General features: G+C 37.6%; 2 protein-coding genes across 3 annotated transcripts; one reads left to right on the forward strand and one right to left on the reverse strand.

Moving 5' to 3' along the window:
• Positions 1 to 63: 63 nt before the first annotated feature.
• On the forward strand, positions 64 to 9806 carry LOC113062305 (transcription factor AP-2-epsilon). 2 transcript variants are annotated; one of them, XM_026232058.1, is made up of 7 exons: positions 64 to 441; positions 2431 to 2880; positions 4955 to 5009; positions 6632 to 6863; positions 6949 to 7067; positions 7374 to 7512; positions 8357 to 9806. In XM_026232058.1, exons 1-7 carry the CDS (start codon positions 397 to 399, stop codon positions 8616 to 8618), a joined length of 1302 nt encoding a protein of 433 aa, XP_026087843.1. In that variant the 5' UTR covers positions 64 to 396; the 3' UTR covers positions 8619 to 9806. The 2 variants fall into 2 exon arrangements, with proteins under 2 accessions (XP_026087843.1, XP_026087844.1); XM_026232059.1 differs by lacking the exon at positions 64 to 441 and adding an exon at positions 902 to 1087.
• Positions 9807 to 9942: 136 nt separating this feature from the next.
• LOC113062306 (proteasome subunit beta type-2-like) lies at positions 9943 to 18905 on the reverse strand. Its single transcript, XM_026232060.1, has 6 exons — positions 18567 to 18905; positions 17487 to 17609; positions 17081 to 17151; positions 10718 to 10880; positions 10581 to 10630; positions 9943 to 10140 (listed from the first exon to the last, which is right to left on the reverse strand). The coding sequence occupies exons 1-6, from the start codon at positions 18655 to 18657 to the stop codon at positions 10039 to 10041; spliced, it is 600 nt and encodes a 199-aa protein (XP_026087845.1). The 5' UTR covers positions 18658 to 18905; the 3' UTR covers positions 9943 to 10038.
• Positions 18906 to 19704: the final 799 nt, after the last annotated feature.

Consider the following 19704-nt stretch of genomic DNA (forward strand, 5'->3'; position numbering starts at 1 on the left):
ACCCAGACAACACATCTCTACCTTTTAGTTAAAATATTTTATATAATTAGAAGGATGACTTTTGCCTGAGCGGGGTTTTAATGTGGCCACTTGTTTATTCGACAGTTATAGCAAAATTGATTTTCTGCGCTTAAACTTTACTCGGTGCGTCTTGTCATCTAAAATAGGATCCCATTTGCCCCCACTTTAGTTTATCCTCCGCCCATCTCTCTCTCTCGCTCTCTCTCTCTCTTACACACACACACAACTCTTGTCTCTTTTTGTTAATAAAACTCCCGTGTCTCTCCGGTACCCCCTCTCTCTCTCTCTCTCCCTCTCACCGTTCATTTCGAAGGGCATATAGTCTGTTGTCTCCCGTCTTGAACTGAACAAAGGACGACAACTTGATCCAGAAACATGTTGTGGAAATCACGGACCAAGTCAGAACCTTACTGCTTACAGGTAGGCTACAGACTAATGTGCCTATTATTAGCGTTTATTTCAGAGCTATAAAAAAAATGTGACTGAGAAAAAGTTTTTGTTGTATATTAGAACTTCATTGTTCTTCATTCAAAAAAAAAAAAAAACCTTTCGCATTCAGAAACAATACTTGGTTCATTTAGAAAAATAAAATATCTAGAAAATATGCCAAGAACACAAAGTACACTACGTTACCATTATTTGTACAATAAAGATGTGATATTTGGTCTATAGAAATTACAATTAATTGTAAATAAACTGTGGACGATGTAAAATAACAGTCAATAAAGTTTGGTTAACCATTAGCCATCAAAAAAGGATTTTACAAATGAATGAAGAGATTGAATTACTTTAGAGGAATTAATTAATGTCCCTTTAAGGTGGTCTACCCAACCCCTCCCCCAATAGTGTCGCGCTATAAGAGCGCTCGGGTGTGATTAACAGAGACAGTCTGTCTGATATAGAGCATCATCCACAGAACAGAGCCTCACTGGGACTGTCTAGTTAATGGATCGAGATCCCGGGCTTTTATTAACTGCTAGGCTTTAAGGAGGCTGTTAAAGTCAACGCGTAAAAGGCACGTTGGGACTCTTGTGTCCAGATGTTAGTCCACACCTACTCGACCATGGTAAGTTAAACTGATGCAAAGTTCTTTTGATCGGTTCGACTCTTCATCGGGATGATTGTCATGTGATATGAGCTGCGTTGAGTGTGGATAAAAGCGCAGACGCGCGAGCGTAATCGGGGTCAATGGTTATGAAGTGTAGGCTATGTATAAATATGGAAGCGCAAAAGTGTGCCAGAGTGTTTCATTGGAAATGTCACATGCTGTCATTGGTCTTAACGGAGATAACAGACTAGTCTTTGTCTTTCAGTGACTTGGAAGTTATGTCTTGCGTTTCAACAAAGAGAATCATTAAACTCGGTGGCAAAAAAGGGCAAAACAGAAACTTCGGTTTGATTTGTTCTTATCACGTGTGATGGCGTTTCCCACACTCAGTTTTTTACGGAGTTGAAAAACTGCCAATGTTTTCGCCCTATATGAAGACAAATCGAAATCGAAATAATAAAAGTAAAAATAATAAAACAAATCAGTGTAAAGAAAATAATAAAGGTTACATAAATTATTAAAATTGGGCTATCTGCAAAACTATCAAATTAAAGATGCCGTCACATTCATCAGTGGTTTAAATTATTTTTTACAAAAAATATCCGAGAAATTGGAAAATGGCAAGGAAAATAATGCAAGCACAAAAAGCTAAATATTGGGCCTACGTGTTTTTCTGTAAAGCAGTATTAATTGCTTCTATTGTCTGGAGATCAGTCCTGCTAAAACAGTGATCAAGACACCTGGCACAGAAAAAAAGCTCTTATTTGTTAAGCTACTGGGAATTTAATTTAGCATGGTTATAATGAATATAAGCTAGCATGATTAACGACCATTAATGTAATACCCTGAAATCCCAAAATAAATAAATAAATAATATTTAAACAAAATTAAAATAATATAGAATCTGCAGTTATCTCCCCAGTAGCACTTGACATAAGTCACACGCACATGTACCACATTAAATTATCCTAATAACAATAACTGCAGTTACACACAGCTCATTTTTAACGAAGAGGCCTATAATTAGCCTATGCTGGATACTCCTAATATATAAACCAACCCACTATATTCAAAACGTATAAATAATTATATAGGCTATCCAAGATGCTCATTGCACTTTGAATTTAATTAGCCTACTAATTAAGAAAATCGAGCTGAAACTCTGAAAACTGGAGGAGAAATGAAAGAAGTTATTGTAACAAATTAAATGAATGGATACAGACAGCAGCATCAGTTAATTATGACATGATGAAAATACTTTATAGTAGGATTTTATAGACAGTCCATTTTATTAGCTATGAGGCGGACCCCAGATTGTCAACGTAATGATGGATTTTCATAAACTGTTTTTTTCCCCACAGGACCGTGCGGACGGACTGTCCAGCTCTTCTCCGAGCGGGCGACTCTCTCATCTGTCTTCGCTGAACCAGGCAGCGTATTCTTCGGCTCCCCCTCTCTGCCACACTCCTGCGTCCGACTTCCAGCCGCCCTACTTTCCACCTCCATACCCTCAGTCCTCACTGTCTTATTCCCAGAGTCAAGACACCGGATACCCGCATTTACCGGACCCCTATCCGTCCATCAACTCCCTCCATCAGCACCAACAGGCAGCGTGGCACTCCCAGCGCTCTCGCTCAGAGGACGCGGGGCTTCTGTCGCAGTCACACCGCGCTTTGAGCTTAGATCCGCGGCGGGAGTATCCGGGCGTTCCGCGGTTGCTCCATCATGGACTGGGTGAAGGAGCAGCGGCACTCGGTGAAGGTCCTCTGGGAATGCACGCGGTTGGTCATCACGGTCTGGATGACATTCAGGTGAGTTTATCATCAATTTCATCGTATTTCTTTTTCAGATATTATTGACAAATAGTGAGCAAGAATAATGCTCAAATCAAATCATGAATGCACCGGTATTTTTGTAATTAAAAAGGCCAATAATGCTTTAATATATATATTAATTATTTTAGATTTTTTACAACTTTTTTTCATAAAATGTGAACAGTTTAGGTTCTTTATAACATAATTAATTTTTTATTGGTTATGTGTTTATATAAGAGACTATTTTGACGTGATCAAAATTAATGATTAAAATGTAGCCTATATAACATATAGGCATATAATGCATACGTTCGTTACATGAAACGGAAATATAATAATTTCGAAAATAACGATTTACTTTATAATCTTATTTTAGTGTTTTAAAGTTGTTGTTTTTTTCTGCCGTGATAACTCTTCGAATGTTTTTGTGTGAAAATGCATTTAAAATATATTAAACATGCTACGAAGGATAAAAACTAAATCTTTAGCCTATTGGTAGTAGGTTATATCCTGTTTTTAATAAATAGAGTGTAGCCTATAAAACCTTTATATAATTTTTAAAACGCTGACAAATAATACAAGCTACTGATAATAATAAATCACAGTTTCTAAAATAAGAGAAAACGTGGTTCTTCAATTAGAGTCACTTCTGCTTGATATCTTAAAAAGAAAAAAGTTAAAATGTTAATCTCTGCTGCAAAAGTGGATTTGGGATATAATGCTTGATGCTTTAGATTTTAGAAAGCGTGATAATGTGTGAGATGGTATAACATTTTTCAGTTTTAGAGAAATGTTGGATAAACCTTGGACTTCGTTAACAGTCAATTCATTTTGTATGTGGAAAAGTAAAAATGTGTTTCACCTCAATTAAACGGTTTGGTAATCACACAAAATAAAGAAAATCATACTAACGTCTCATTGTATAGGAATAAACAGTCTAAAGACATTAAGAGAGCGAAGTTCTTTAAAAAATATTAAATAGGCTAAGTTAAAAAAGGTTTTATATATATGCCACTATTTAAAGTCACTATAATTAATTTTCTTTAAAAGTAAAACAAAACAAAAGTCTTGTTTATAAAAATCTTTGGGGTCAGGAAAAGTGACTAATTTAAGAATCATCTATTAAACTGACCATTCTCGAGAATCAGATTTCAGTTCGTTTTATTCTCGGCTCGAGCTTGATGGCTTGTTCTTTCACTCTTTCAGTCCAGAAGACAACAGCAGTGGGCAGGTGCAGAATGAGTGCGTGTCTGTCTGTCAGGAAACTTACAGCGCGTCCAATCGGTTAGCTCGGCCAATTATTCAACAAACTACTGGACTCGCTTTGATGATATGAAGCATTTCCGAGAACTGAGTACGACGGGAACAAGCCTGATAGTTTAATTTGCCATACATAATGCTACAAATAGGCGTAAATAACCTACTATTTTATTTTGATCTTGGTTATTCCTGCGACTTTAAATGAACTGATCTGATTTTAAGTGGATTATATTGTTTTATACATGCATGTCTTTTATATAAAAGTCCAATAGTTAACGTGATGCACAGAAAACCAAAGAAGTCGTGTTATTACGAACTTCTATTCTTTTATTTCTGAGGAGAAAAAAATGCTAACGTTGTATCTGTCTGATATTGCGGATGCATGAGACGTCATGAAATCTAATTTCTTCCCCTAAACATATTTTTTACTCATATCTAGTTTAAATTAAGGAACATATATTAATACAACATATAAATACATAAAATATGTTTAATGATTGGTATCTTTTTTTTCTTCTTTTTTAAATAATTTGATTAATTGAAATAAAATTATGAAAATATAAATTACTTTGTATGCACAGCAATATCAAGTTTGATCCAATCACCAGTTTTTGTTTCAAATAAAATATGTCCAGTAGTCAATATTTAATTGGGAATATTTTGCCATGTATCATCCTATATACATTTAAATAATTAATAAATTAATAGTGTAAAGAAAAAGTGTTTTCCAACACACTATCAATAACTATTCAACCATCAAGCAAGTTTAAATTAAGTGAAGTAATAGGGTTTTGCTATTCTGTTTTACCAGGGTATGGAGGAGGCATCCGCTTTGGGGATCCTGGACCATTCTGTTATCAAGAAAGGTGAGAGTCTGTACTCTGGTGCATTTTAAGAGGAGGGGGTGACCTCTCCAGCTAGAAAAAAAAAATAAAGATTTTATGTGCTGCTCAGACACCATAAAGGATTCAGTCAAGCACACACACACACACACACACAAAATAATTCAGCTCTGCAATTTCATTTGAAGTCAAGAAATCCTGTAGCACTCTGCCTCTGCCTTCACCCTTAAGGCAGTTGCTGTTAATGAACTGTTCATGGTCATATGAGAGAAAAGGGGGGATTAGAGGAAGGCGAAATGGAGGAAGAGAGCAGATAATAAAGTTATGAAGAATTCAGAGCATCACCATTCCTGTCCGCTTACCAGAAGAAAAAAAAATGGAGTGGATAGTTAACAAGGATGGCTTCTGAAAACAAGTTCTGCAGTGCAGAACAGTAGATTATTAACATTCATTTTAGATTTATTGCATATATTAATTTAGTGTTCTATAAAATCTTGCATATTTACTGAGCAGCAGAATGGATCAATTATGTACTCATAGGTGTAGGGAGACTTTTGTGTTGAGAAGAAACTGAAGCCTATACATGAATAAACGGATCTGCTCTCACAGCTTACGTGAGATGCTTCCAGCTCCTCGGCCGCGCGATCAAAGCTCGTTTGTGTCCGCAAATCAGTGCTGCACAGCAGGGACGTGCACACCGCCCACGACGAGGAGGAAGCCAATACTACAGGCACTTACCTCTACAATAAGAGATATAGATAATATAAACAGCAGCACAGTGTGTTATGTGCCAATGCTTGGAAAGGGAGAGGAGAGAAGCGCTGCTTCACGCAAACACACACGGTAGCCCAGTTACAGCTGATCTATTACTTCACAAACATTCTGCATCTGACTTCACTTTTTTGTGGAGGATGATCATTACTTTTGAGTAATGTGAATTATAGCTGCAATAATTTGCCGGTCAGAGGATTTTTTATTTTTTCAATTATTTTTACGGAAATCAACACAGAGACTAATCTTATGAAAACAGATGAAGGTTTTTAGGAATGATGTTACAAAAATACTTGAGCTGAAATAAAAGCCAATGGTAGTCTGTTCTTCCCAGAACACTAATCATTCTTAGAGTCTGAATAGACGTTCACGTCTCATTCCTTTTTGTGCCTTGGTTTAATTGGGAAAAATCTTTATTAGAATGATTATACTATGTCTGCTTTAAAATGGGTTGATAAGTGACAGCTTCCTGTCCTGTTTTATTGTTTTATTTTCGACACCGTAACACACTTTTGGTTCATTTAAAGTCAGATTTCTAAAGAGCCAGAAAACTGTAATTACAAGCACAACAAGTGAAAACGACTGTGTGCACAACAGATGGAATAAAGCTTTCCCCAATGGAGACGCAACACCCATTTGAAAATAAGTGTGAGAAACCGAAATTAAACACAGTGTCACTGAGACAACAGATGTCAACCTGTGGGAGAACATCTTAAAAAGGGTTTTATGACAGAAGGGCAAAATCCAAAAGCACAAATTAGCACATTTTTATAAATCTCATCACTTTCTTTAAAATAAGAACTCTCCAGTCTCCTGTGGGTTTGTGGTAATTCTGGCACACATATCCCTAAACCGCTTTCTGTTTCTCCCTAAAGTTCCAGTCCCATCAAAGCTAAACGGCTCAATGGTCTCTGCCTTGTCCCTCACTAAAGAAGGCCTGGGCCTGGGCGGTGTGTCCAACCCCGCAGAGGTTTTCTGTTCTGTCCCAGGACGCTTGTCGCTCCTCAGCTCCACATCTAAATATAAGGTCACAGTTGGAGAGGTGCAGAGACGCCTGGCCCCACCTGAGTGCCTCAACGCCTCGCTGCTTGGAGGAGTCTTGCGCAGGTGAATGGAAGGAATAGAGGAAGAAGAACAGCAGATGTTTAAGATGAAGCTGAGGTGTTAATCTTTTCTACCTGTTGTCCTTCAGAGCCAAGTCAAAAAATGGAGGCCGCTGTTTACGAGAACGTCTGGAGAAGATCGGCCTCAACCTTCCTGCTGGTCGGCGAAAGGCAGCCAACGTCACACTCCTCACAGCGCTGGTGGAAGGTACTGAAACATTTGATAAAAACCAGACACATACACACGATCAGATTAAGTCTACTGCTGAGACACCACTTCATACTTGCTGCAGTAATTGTTTCAAACACAGCACACACTTTACATTATCAGTCACTTATGGCGAGAATGTAGATGTTAATATCAATGTGAATGACTTGGCACTTCAGGAAGTGTTAACTTAAAATTATAAGGGCCTAAGAAGTCATTTTTAAAAGTTCAAGAGCCTATTATCACCTCAAGCTTTCAGTCAGTACGTTCAAGTTCCATTTTTCAATCTTCACGCTCTCTTCTCAGGTGAGGCGGTTCATCTGGCACGGGACTTTGGGTATGTGTGTGAGACTGAGTTCCCCGCCCGGGCCACCGCAGAGTATCTGTGCAGACAAAGTGACCCAGATCAGCTGCCCACACGACGTAGTATGCTGCTGGCCACCAAGTGAGTACTAGATCTGGCAAAATCTGCAAACGGTTACATTTCCGAAAAAAAAAGTTACGTCAGTCATAATAAAGACTTTTGTTTATATATAAGTTTATACATATATATTAGGTTTTTCACACTGGGGTCCCCAAGTGTTTCCCACAAGGGTGATAAATTAGCCAATTTTTGTCCATATACTGGTCAAGAATAATAAGACCAATTACAATTATTTTATTTTATCGACCACTATTTTTTTTTTTTCCATGTTTATTTAAAAAATGATTTAAATAATCAGTATATATATATATATATATATATATATATATATATATATATATATATATATATATATATATATATATATATATATTCAGTATATAATCAGTATATTATGTAAACATTTTCCATATTTTATTTTTTGCATATAATAATAATAAATTTGTCTTTGTACATGATATTAGAACTGCCTTTATATTATGAGAAGGGGGTCCCTCATTTTTGGGGGTTTATTTATATTTTAATAAACCTGAAGAAAAACATACAACTAGGGCAGTCGATAAAAAAAAAAATAATAATAATAATAATTGTGACTGAGCTCATGATTTTTGACCATTGGAAAAAAAAAACTAAATGGTAATAATTATTTTTTTATTATTTATTTTTATTTCAACCCTCAGCACACTCTGGGGGCCCCAGCGTGAAAACCCCTGATACAGACTATAGGAACGTAATTGGGAACTGCTTTCAGTTTTATTTGTGAATACATTTCTTCTGCAATTTATTGCGCTTGAAAACCAATTATAACTGTTATTGAAACCACATTTACATGAACTCACTCTCGCCTCTCATTCCATGTCTTCAGGGAGATTTGCAAGGAGTTTTTGGACCTGATGTCGCAGGACAGGTCGCCGTTGGGTGCAAGTCGCCCCACCCCCTGCCTGGAGCCCGGGGTGCAAAACAACCTGACCCACTTCAGCCTCCTCACCCACGGTTTCGGCACACCCGCCATTTGTGCCGCCCTGTCAGCCTTCCAGAGTTACTTGCTAGAGGCCCTAAAACTGCTGGATAAAGGAGAGGGAGGAGGAAAAATCCACCATGACAAGGAACTCAAGCACCGCAAATGAACAATCTGGAGAGAGACACTACCTCCCTCACTTTTAGGAGCGTATGAGTGTATTTAAGTGTACGAATGTGTGCGTTACCCCACCATTTTGCGCCTGTACGAACTGGTTGCATTCATCTCTGATGAAATCCAAGGTCTCCAGAGAAAACAGAAATGCCTCCATACTTCCTGCTGAATACGGACCACAAACTCCCTCTGGATCCCCATGACTGACTAATACAGGGCCCTTGTCAGTGTTCTCTGGAGATCGGGCCCCTAAACCAATCGAATGACACAAAAGATGGCACGGACAATGAAGGATGGCAGTGTACAAGTAATTAGGTATTGATAAATGAATTTGAAATATCATTTTGTACTCCATGTTGTATGTTTATTATCAATATTACTGTTATTCGTATTGCCGTATTACAATGTAAATGTAATATATTATTAAACCAACAACTGAATTCAACCGCTTGATGCTGAGAATGACTTCCTGATGAGGAAAAAAACGTTTTATTCATAACTAGCAGGTTTTTGCTTTGCATAAATGGACTTGTTGACAAGGTACAAATCTGGCGTGATTGCAAAATTAGCGTGATACAAACTGAACACCCAGAGGGATGCTTGAAATTTCTAGCCCCATTTGCTAAAGGCAAGGGCGACATTAACCCGAACCGAAACCTCAATGTGACACGGTGGAAAATCCGTCAGAATTACCTCGGAGATAAAACAGTCCTGACCACTAACCCCCGGGGGCTCGGCAACCACAACAGTCGCCGAACGCAGCTAAACAGTTGCTAGGCTCTTCTCTTCCTCCGCTTCTGTCTCCTCTCACCCCAGCTGTCACTCTACCTTTCCTCGTCTGCTCAAGGGCCTCCATCTCCGAACCTGCCCCCCTGCCGACTCACTCACACGAGCGCACACACATACCCATCCTGAGTGTCAATTCCCAGCTTCCCCGTGACCCCCTCCCTCCCCTCGTCTCTCTGACACTCAGCAGGGCTGCTCTGCATTTCTCTCTGCCTGCAGGCGAACATATGCTGCTCGTCCCTTTAGATTCCGGTGTGTTCAGGAGAGAGGGATTGTTTAATGTTTATTAATCACCTGTCTGTGCAGGAGAGAGAGCTCGTGCGAGTGCAAAAAAAACACTTGTGTACAAAGCAGTGAGGAAACAGGTACACATCCAAAGATAGCATAAGGGCACGCCGCTCCTTTTTCTCCACTCTTTGCCAACTTCTTTACTCCGCAGTATGACACAAACAGATGCAACAAACCTTTGAGTGTGTTTTAGTGTGGAAAACCAAAGTCTAAATAAATGTAAGTAGATTAAGAAGACCATATAATTAACAGAGGGTCATTGTTTTTATTAGAGCATAGAGGGTTACATTTGCAGTACAAAAGAGTGTGGGTAGAGAGTACAGTGGAATAACAGCGGTTGCTCATTTAGGGACCACGGGAAGCTTCTCCATGTCGTGGATGCCGTCTTTGTCGATCAAACGAACGGTGAAAGACGGCAGGTTCAGGATGAAACGTTTGTTGAGCTGTTGGAGAACAAGGAAATATACAAAAATGGTTATAACAGGTCATGACAAAACACATGATCGAAATAGCTCAAAAGTGGTTTGTATAACCCACTGAACCTACACGGAAGGATTTATACACTTGTGGTTCTTGTCAGAGCAAAAAGCACAGCCACAGCGTTGAAGTTGTTTTATATAAAAATAATTCACCATTGATGTTATAAACTGATTACTGAAAGTGACAGTACAATGTTTCAAAATATCTCTATTTCAAACCAGTTCTTCTCTTTTGAAATTTCTATCCATCAAACAATTGTGAAAAAGGGTCTTGAGCAGCAATAAAAAAAATATTAAATTTTACCCTAAATGTGAACAATAGTAATAGTGATGCTTCTCATAACAACCGCCAGTAATTATGAAATGACATGGATGGACAGACCAGCATATGGTGAGCAACTTACCTCCTCTAAACACTTCTTGAGCAGATCCACAGCCTCCTCACGAGTCAGATCTGGAGTGAGAATAACAGATAACTAGTTAAGAATGCAATAGATCTAAAATTTTACTTATATCCTCATAAGTGAACGTTTATAATCACCTGGTCTGTAATATCTGTCCAGGATGGAGAGGGTGAGGAAGGCACCGTATCCGTGTGCGGCAAAGGGGGCTTTGGCAAGTGCTGACAGGTGGTCCATGTAGTAGAGTCCTGGACCATCGGTCTCATCATATCCTGCCAAGAGCAGGTTCACATGGTATGGAGTCTAAAAAAGTAGAGAAAAGGTCATTTTAAATCACTCAATCCAAAAATAAAGGGATCTTATACACAGCCAGATATCTGTTTCAGTTAGCCATTACCATAAAAAAAAAAACAGACAAAAAGGGGAGGCTATTTTGTGATAAGCTAACTGGATATTATTCATCTTATCACAAGGCTACTGACCAAATAAATGAAGACATTCATTTGAGTTTAAATTATGTTCCAAAATTATGGGAGCCTTTTCCAGCCACAGAATAAAAAAAGAAACATAATTCTGTTTTTTTTTTTCCCCTTTTTAATTTTTCTAAATTCAGATTTTTCTCTCTCATAATTTCTTAGATATAAACTCAGAATTATGAGACATAAACTCTGAATTTATTTTTCTATTTTTCTTCCTATTCTGAGTTTCTTTCCAATTTCACAACTGCTTTTTTTCCCGACAAATTTTTTTTTAAAGTAATTGTAATTTTCATCTCACAATTCGGATTATTTTCTTAATATGTCACAGTTTATTTCTCAAAAATTACAAGAAAATCAGAATTCAGAAAATCTGAAATCTCTGAATTGTGAGATAAGTCCTAATTATTAATCTTTTGTCTTTTCTTTTCTTTTTATTCTGTGGGGTAAATTGAACAACCACCACCACCAAACTTTAACATCAGCAAGAGTAGACGGGTTAGACGGAGGGAGAGGAGAGCAAAGGGAGGGGTGTGAAAGAGCCGAGAACGGGGAGAGAAGGGGAGGGAGGGGAGTGTGGAGCGGTCTGGGGGGGGGTCGCTGGTGTCACCAGCAGTGTGACATCTGCAGGAAGACAGCACCCCTGCTGCCGCCAGCACCTACCTACCTCCTCTCTCCTCCCGCCCTCACCCCTATGCCCTGGAGCTCTGCCAGCTCTCATTAAAACTTCTTTTAGCCCTCTTCCTCCCTCTATCTTACTCACGCTCGCTCTATCTCAAAACTCCATTTGACTGAAACTACATTCGCTTTCCCTAACATTTTCCATCTGCATGAGGCTCTCAGATAGGGAGATTTCAATCCACTGTATTTGGCCAAATTGGGTGCCACTGGGTGAATTTAAAGGTGAAGCATTTAATTTTTCCAATGTTAGAATTCACAGTTTAATGTTCAAGCGTAAGACATCTGTAGCACTTCCAAAGATTGTTTGGGAGACTCGACAGGCCAACGTTTTTTTTTACCTTGAAATATCGGTTTTAAAAATCATTCTGATGATGCAGACTTCAAATAAGGTGAATGGTTTGTTTCTTTCCCACACTCCTTCGCAAACATCTGTTCTGAAAGTATGTAAATTTAGTGAGCGGCTATGACAATCCGTGAAAAAGGTGGATTGCCTTATGCCAACATCAAACACACGTACAGCTATCCCCTGTAATTACACTGATATATTTACAACCATAAATCACTTAACTGTAGAGGGCTTCAAAGCCACAAAAATACAAAAAATCATATGCAGTTTGTTAAGACCAAAGTATACCTCAGTTTTGATGTGAACACTTAGACCTGAAGTAAACTTACACATATAGTCGTTCAAAGTATACTTCATTCGATAGTATGCGTTAACAGTGTTTGTAATTTTTTCTCTACAGAAGATATGACCAGTAAATATGTTTTTGTACTCAAAGTATATTTTGGGCTTTAATATTCATTATAGACTTTCTGTTAATCCAAATGATGAGGCTTAAACACTCAACTCCATTTGCTGAAGAGAGGCCTCCTACTATTTTTCAAAGTGACTAAAAAAACTTTATAACTAGCGGGGGACAAAACAGGTGTAAAAAAATAAAAAAACAAAAACAAGGAACCTGAACCTAGGACTAGAATAGAGGTCGACCGATATATCGGGCCGATATTTGTAAATTTTTTGTATATCGTCATCGGTTGATATCCGTGTTTTGTGGTGCCGATTTAAAGTCAGGCACGTCAGTGGGCAGCCCCGTGTTATTGGTGCGGTGGAAAGTGCTTCTGCCGCATGTGAAGGACCCCAAGCCAAAACTTTTGGAAGATTCAACAACGGTCCTGGGAGATAAAGGTAGTCAAAGAATTTCACTCTGTAAATGGGGTGGAGAAGTTCACAGAATGCGCCTCTTTAAATGGTTTCGTGGTGCTCGTTGTTGTATTTTAAAACGCAATTGCAATGTTTTCAAATGACACTATAGTATTAAAAATAATATTTTTAACCGAGTGAGCGTGGGTTTGGCTAGATGTATTTGGAGGTTATTGCTAGCATCTCGTTCTGCACATATCCAAATGTTTTCACATTCGCAATCATATCAGCAGAGTGGACCGGTACACTGTAAACCCTAATAAGTTCACAGAACTCAAAAAACATTTTGTAACCGATTACACAAAAACATTTAAGTGATGTTTTTAAATGTTTTAAGCTTACACAAAATTAAAAATTAAATTTCCAGTTGCCTTAAATTATCTTGGCTATCTTATTAATATTGATATTTCACAACTTATAATTAGAGAGTAATTCACTCAAAATTGTCTCTATTTTTCAAGTCATATATTGTGGGAAATTCACTCAGATTTAGTCTTTTGCTGTCCATCCTCAACCTAACCAGAGGCTCTACTCTTCACCACAACGGTAACATTATACAAAACCAACATAACAGAAACCTTTGTAAATTCTAATATAGCACAACATTTGAGTACTAACTTATGTCCCTCTATGTTAATCTTATGTAAAAACACACAAAATAACACTTAATTTCTAAATTTATTTCCCTTGTTATCTTATGCAAAATATGCTGGGAACTAGAAAACGCAATAATTTTAAGTTCACCTTCCTACAACAAAATTTTGAGTTTACAGAACTTATTTAAATGAAGTCCAATGAACTTTCATTATTATTTGAGTGCAATTAGCTAATTTCATTTGATTAATTTCACTGTTCGGTTTTACAGTATACTACGGTCTATTTAAACTGAACAGTGTAACCTTTTAAATGTTTGGTTGACTGTACTTTATTTAAATAATGAACAGACTGCGATGTAAGTTTGAAATTAGAATGCACTTAAGATGTTCTGTGTCATTTATACCAAACACAAATGTTGCTGTTTGCTAGTGTGTTTGCAGCACTACTATTATTATTTAAATATATATATTTTATTTTTTTATATTTTTCAGTTTAATTGATTTTTATTTATAACATTTTATTCATTTTAAGTGTATATTTAAGTTGACATTTATGTTTCAACAAACTTGAAAAATTCTGCTTGATGAATGCTCTAAAACTTATGTAAATGACTGACTAATATATATATATTACCTGTTTTATATATTTAATACTTGGTCAGTTTATTGATTTGTTTGGTTGACTTTGGATACATTTTTTATTTTAATACTGTGCAGTGCACAAAATTAAGATTCGAGAGATGGTTCAAGTCAGTGCTCAATAAATGATTTAGCATGCAAATTAGGGGGAAAACTTCAAGATATCGGATCTAAAAATCGGCAGCACATATCTGCTGACCCTGACCTCGTCGTTTTTTTTTTAGCTTGACATGCTACACTCCAAAGCAACAGCCTAGCCAAAAAAGAAAAAAGAAAACAAAACAATTCTATGGAAACTTTTTCAGTTCTAAAAAGTAGTTCTTTGTATTAAAAAAAAATAATAATTATCTTCACAAACACAAAAGTGGTTCTTTTAAGAACGGTTCACTAAAAAGTGAACTGCTCTTTTGGGAACCCAAAATGATTGTTCTGTTCAACTTCTGTGAAAACCCCTATTTGGGAGCTTTATTTTTAAGAGTGTAAACTGAATATATAGCATCACGTCCAGTTCCTTTCAGCGTGGATAAGACTAAAAAAGCTGCACCTCAATTCACCTGAGAGATGTTAATCTGATCTGGGCCATCACGCTGCTCTTGGCGGGTCTCTGGGGCATGTTTGGGTAAGTAAACACCCCCTAGAGAAGCTCACCTATGCAATATGCTGCACTCCCAGCAGGGAGGGTTTAGAGGAACAGGGCCTTGTTGAAAGACAAGGTTTGAGTTTGTACCAAATTCCCCCGAGTGTCATCTACCCCTCAGTATAAACTCAACACCTGCCTCCCACATTCTCTACCAACCTTGTGAGCTACGGTTCAAACACTACAGCCTTTCCTCTCACCGGAGTCCCTGTTGATAAAATCTGTGGGACGCTAAACAAAAGCTCAGTACAGAGAGTCATAATTGTACCATATCATTCATTCATCCTGCCTTCCGCTTTCATGTTCTGTTCCTGCGCTCCCCATCCCTTTGCCCGCTGCCCCAGGACACGGCATCTCTGCCCAATCTGCCGTATTAATTGTTCATCTGTAGCAGAACAGGGGAATGCCTCGCAATATGGCACCAGTAATTATTTGTGCCAGTGTGCTGGGAGAGAATAAGCGGCCAATATTGTTTCATGTGTGCCAATGATGGCAAACTGTTCCTGGACTGTTCTGCGGAGAGCTTAAGGGGATGTTGGATGCAGCACATGGTTAAAATAAAAAGCACAGCACATAAAACAAGCACAGACAAGAAAACAACGTTCGGCTGCAAAGAGCCAATTGAGGACAGAACGATGGACTATCTGAGCATCTGCCGCCTCTTCTCTCCATGTAAAGATCTGTCTGAGGAGCCACTCCAGGGGAGCCCCAAAGGCCCAGTTGTTTTTTTAGAAACCAGGTCCTTAAAGCGTGCATGACATCGCTCTCATTTAAACATCCCGAAGGATTTAGCACAAACGAAATGGATTAAATAATACGCAAGGTTATATGATTACCCATAATCCTTATTTTAAAGAAGAATCTGAGACTTTCCTTTGAATACTGTTACACATCGTGGATTAAGGCGTTATTCAAGTATCAATATATGAACAAAATCTATTAGTCAAACATGCCTCGCTTGAAGGCACATTTCGAGGAAAAATATTAAAACGGACTCGTTTATTCTCATTCCGTGGGAAAGTAGCATTTAGGTTAAGACAAGCTAAAAGCATGCGGGTTTATAAACTTGTAGCACTGCCTCAACCCCCCTGAGACCCTTCCCTCCCACTGTTTCCCCCCTTTTGGCTTGCTCTAATTGTTTTTTGTAATCATTTTCTCCACTCTGCTATTGTGACAGGAGGCAGTTACACTCTTCCTAACAAATTAACACACACACTACCAGACAAAAGAGCCAGGATGGCGACAAGCCCATTTTTACACAGATGGGTGCACTCTATATTGCCCTGAGTTTAACACACACATGCACATTTGGAAACTGTATCTTATAAGCACGATCACATTACATAGGAGGCGCAGGTGTCAACGACCTCTGAGACCTTGATATCACCTCCACACATTCAAAACACACTGGCATCTGTTTTAAGCACATTTTACACCGGCTGCATTCAGATATACACTGTGGCACACAGAAGGACTGAAGAGAGAAAGCAAGGAAAAGGGCAAGAAAAAGGTTTTACAAATGTATTTTAATTGCTGTATACCCTACCATTCAAAAGATTGGTGTTAGGTTTTTTTTAATAGTAAAAATATCATTGTCAATGTCATGTCATGGTCATTAAGTTGTCCAAAAGTGACAAGAAACATTCTTCTTATTATTATTAAAGATTTAAATATATAACTTTCTATACATCAAAGAATTTTAGAGAGAGAAAAAGACACACATGGTTTCCACAAAAATATAAAAAACTGTTTTCAACATTGATAATTATAAGAAACATTTCTGAAGGATCATGTGACACTACGGCTACTAAAAGTTCAGCTTTGTCACAGAATTTAATTACATTTAAAATATATTAAATAAAATAAAAAAGTTTTTTAAAGTGTAATAATACTTGAATGACACACCCAACCAACCGCAAACTTCTGAACAGTAGTGTATAGAGTGTATATAATGAAGTGTTCCAGTTCTGCAACACGAGCATCACCCAAAGAAATTGCAAAAATAATTGTTTTCAACCAGGACTCCTGATTTCCCTTTTGAATTATGTAGATCAAATCTTTTGCCATTTTTCATATATGTAGATAGAGTAGAAAGGAGAAAAATAATTACAAGTAGCCCAAGGACTGATCCATTCTCCCAGGTTGGGAATAACTGTTGTATATTATATGTAATTCATCTATTGAAAAATGAAGGTTTGGAACCACACTATCCAGTATAGATATATACGAAAAAACATTGTGGGCTTGAACACAGAGGTTCTTGTACCAACCCGACTCCGCAGATAGTCTGCCAAGTTTTTCCTTGTGAAGTTTGCAGCAGCTGCTGGGCTAAGCTCATATCCTGAAGAAAGAGAAATAGGAGTCAATCCATTAAACAATAGAAACCGTTTTCACATGAAGTGCATATCCAGAGCTTGATACATTTTAAACAAAGTTAATAAAATTCCACTAAAAATTTCTTCAAATAAAAGTGCATACAAACTGTTCTGCACTAAACAGTGGAATTAACTTTATTTCTACCAGAAAGGAATGTAAATGATGTTTAGAACTAAAAACAACAAAAAGACGCAGCTTGACGCTCTGTACAGGAGTTTGATTTCAGTACACTTTCCATTAAAACCAGTTAAACTTCAGAAAGAAAGAAAAAAAGAAAAGGAAAAAAAACTGAATGCTTACCATTTCTCATTTTGTAAAGCTGGACATTTTTCTGAATGTATTCTGCAAACTGTACTGTGTCACCGGCTTCACCCACACACAGGAGCAGGATCTTTTCGCTGAGCTTAAACATCTTGTCATAATCTGGTAAACATACATAACAGGTCATCCTAACATTACCATTATCTCCAATACATCCCATCCCACGTTTTACTAGCTCTCAAGCTTCTTTACAAGTCATTGGTGGTCTACAAGACACCCCAACATGTACAGTTTCCTCTATGGACATTTTCGGTGGAACCAGAAACTGAGGCATATTTTTGGTTAGGTATAGTTGATAGCCTTTAGTTTACAATAAAGAGCTTTATTTGCTACTTGCTATTGCTTGTCAGGTGTAGCTGGTATTGGAGGGAAGGACACTGATTTTCTTGAAATACATTTATTTGACAAAAAAAAATTGTATACATAAGATTTTTTTTAGATCTTTTCTCAAAAATAAAGACGACAAATTTTCACTGTATGCATTGGCTAAAAACTCCCTAGTCTTAATTCTAATATATGATGGGTCTTAGATGACGTGAGGTTCACTCTTAATGTAGAACATAAACAGCAACACTAATTTTACTTCATGGTGTTTTCTTTGTGGTGAATAACTTGAGTTTTCCTCATTTGTAGCTATGGAGGCGCTCTTACTTTCACTTTCACAAATAAATCGCAAACTCATCCGAGGATAATCGACTGACACTATAGGGTTATCATACTACAAGAACTGACGTACTGCACTCGTTAATGTTTAAAAGTGCACCCTAAATGAAGTTTAATAGGTTGATTTTATTACATGGATATGTAAATCAGTTCAAAGCACAAACGGTGTCAGCACAGGGTAACGTTAGCTAAGTTCCTTCAGTTAAAACTTTGTTTTAAATTCCATACATTATGAAATGGTGACATCATTTAGATGCAATTAAGACATCAATGTGTAAACATTGAGGCGGGGTTAATTATTGTGATCTGTAACATTTGTTTTGGTTATTATGAGCGGTTATATTGCTGCGTGGCCGGTTAGCATGCTGCTAACATGCTACTGAACATCAAACTCACCGTGTTTCATCTGGATTATACTGCTGGCTGCTACATTATCTGCCGCAACCAGCACAAAGTCTGGCCCCTGAATCCCGATCAAGTATTCCATATTGCGGAGAGAGCTTAAAGAAAATACAACACACTCTGATCAGTAAGTAAACTAGCAATGCGGCTCTATCGGATATTACACAGCAAAAGCTGAATGGAGTTCAACGGCGGCGCACTGTTCAGACGTCATCAGAGTGTTCGTGCTCTTTTGTCACGTGACGATCTGTTTATGGATATGGAAAACAGGGCTGCGTTCAGTCCTTACAGTCTATGGTTCAGTCCAGAGAAAAAAACGGTGCAAAACGTTTTTTAAACGGAAACGGTGGTGCGTTGAACACCCTGTTCTGATGATGCAAGAGTTGCAACTATGGAAGCTGAGAAGGACATTCTTTGTGATCTTTTTGAATAATTTTCTGAGCCTAATGAAATACACAAAAACCGCTCGATGTTACTGTCACTTCCCTTGCGTACAAAATAAACGAGAACATCCCAATCCAGTGAAGGGATTTGTGGAAACTGTGCTGCCTAATTATTGTGATACATGTGCCTCGCATTTCAGGATGAAAAGACAAACATTTCAGGTGAAGGATAACCCACTTCTCAACTCCGAGACTGTGTTATGATCTATATGACTTTATTATTTTTATTGTGAGGCTTATCATAATTACTGATCACTGTTGTTTTGCTATGTTATTGCCATATTTACCACTATATAAATAGAGGAGTATAGAAAAGTTTAAGTGTCACTCCATAATACAATAGAAACATATTAATATTAATAGTATTTTTATGTTACATATATTAGTATTTAGCATACCTTTCTAACGAAAGGACCAGAAGACATTGCAATTACTAAATGATATTTAGACATACTTGAAGTATCAGATCTATACTCTAGAATCTATGTGCTCTTATTATTTTAGTTATTTTGCCTTTAATGTAAATAAACATGCACAAACAATATACTTGCTCTTTTGAATTTGTTTTGATGTTAATTACATTGTGTGAACAGTCTCTTTAATACCTCATGGTTTGCATACATGTTGCTGCTGACTGGGCTGACATGTTTGACACTCACCAAACGAGAAAATGCATCTCAAACCCTGTT

The sequence above is a fragment of the Carassius auratus genome, chromosome 44 (assembly GCF_003368295.1).
Source record: "Carassius auratus strain Wakin chromosome 44, ASM336829v1, whole genome shotgun sequence".
Lineage (NCBI taxonomy): Eukaryota > Metazoa > Chordata > Actinopteri > Cypriniformes > Cyprinidae > Carassius > Carassius auratus.

What these genes read in the sequence shown, in the direction of transcription:
- LOC113062306 (XM_026232060.1), bottom strand. Translation starts at nt 18,657, where the DNA reads ATGGAATACTTGATCGGGATTCAGGGGCCAGACTTTGTGCTGGTTGCG. An exon ending in TATAATCCAGATGAAACACG is followed by an intron (nt 17,610 to 18,566) that starts GTGAGTTTGATG and finishes TATGTTTACCAG; the next exon opens with ATTATGACAAGATGTTTAAG. An exon ending in TCAAGAAGTGTTTAGAGGAG is followed by an intron (nt 10,141 to 10,580) that starts GTAAGTTGCTCA and finishes GTTCTCCAACAG; the next exon opens with CTCAACAAACGTTTCATCCT.
- LOC113062305 (XM_026232058.1), top strand. Translation starts at nt 397, where the DNA reads ATGTTGTGGAAATCACGGACCAAGTCAGAACCTTACTGCTTACAG. An exon ending in CAGAACCTTACTGCTTACAG is followed by an intron (nt 442 to 2,430) that starts GTAGGCTACAGA and finishes TTTTCCCCACAG; the next exon opens with GACCGTGCGGACGGACTGTC. An exon ending in CCATTCTGTTATCAAGAAAG is followed by an intron (nt 5,010 to 6,631) that starts GTGAGAGTCTGT and finishes TTCTCCCTAAAG; the next exon opens with TTCCAGTCCCATCAAAGCTA.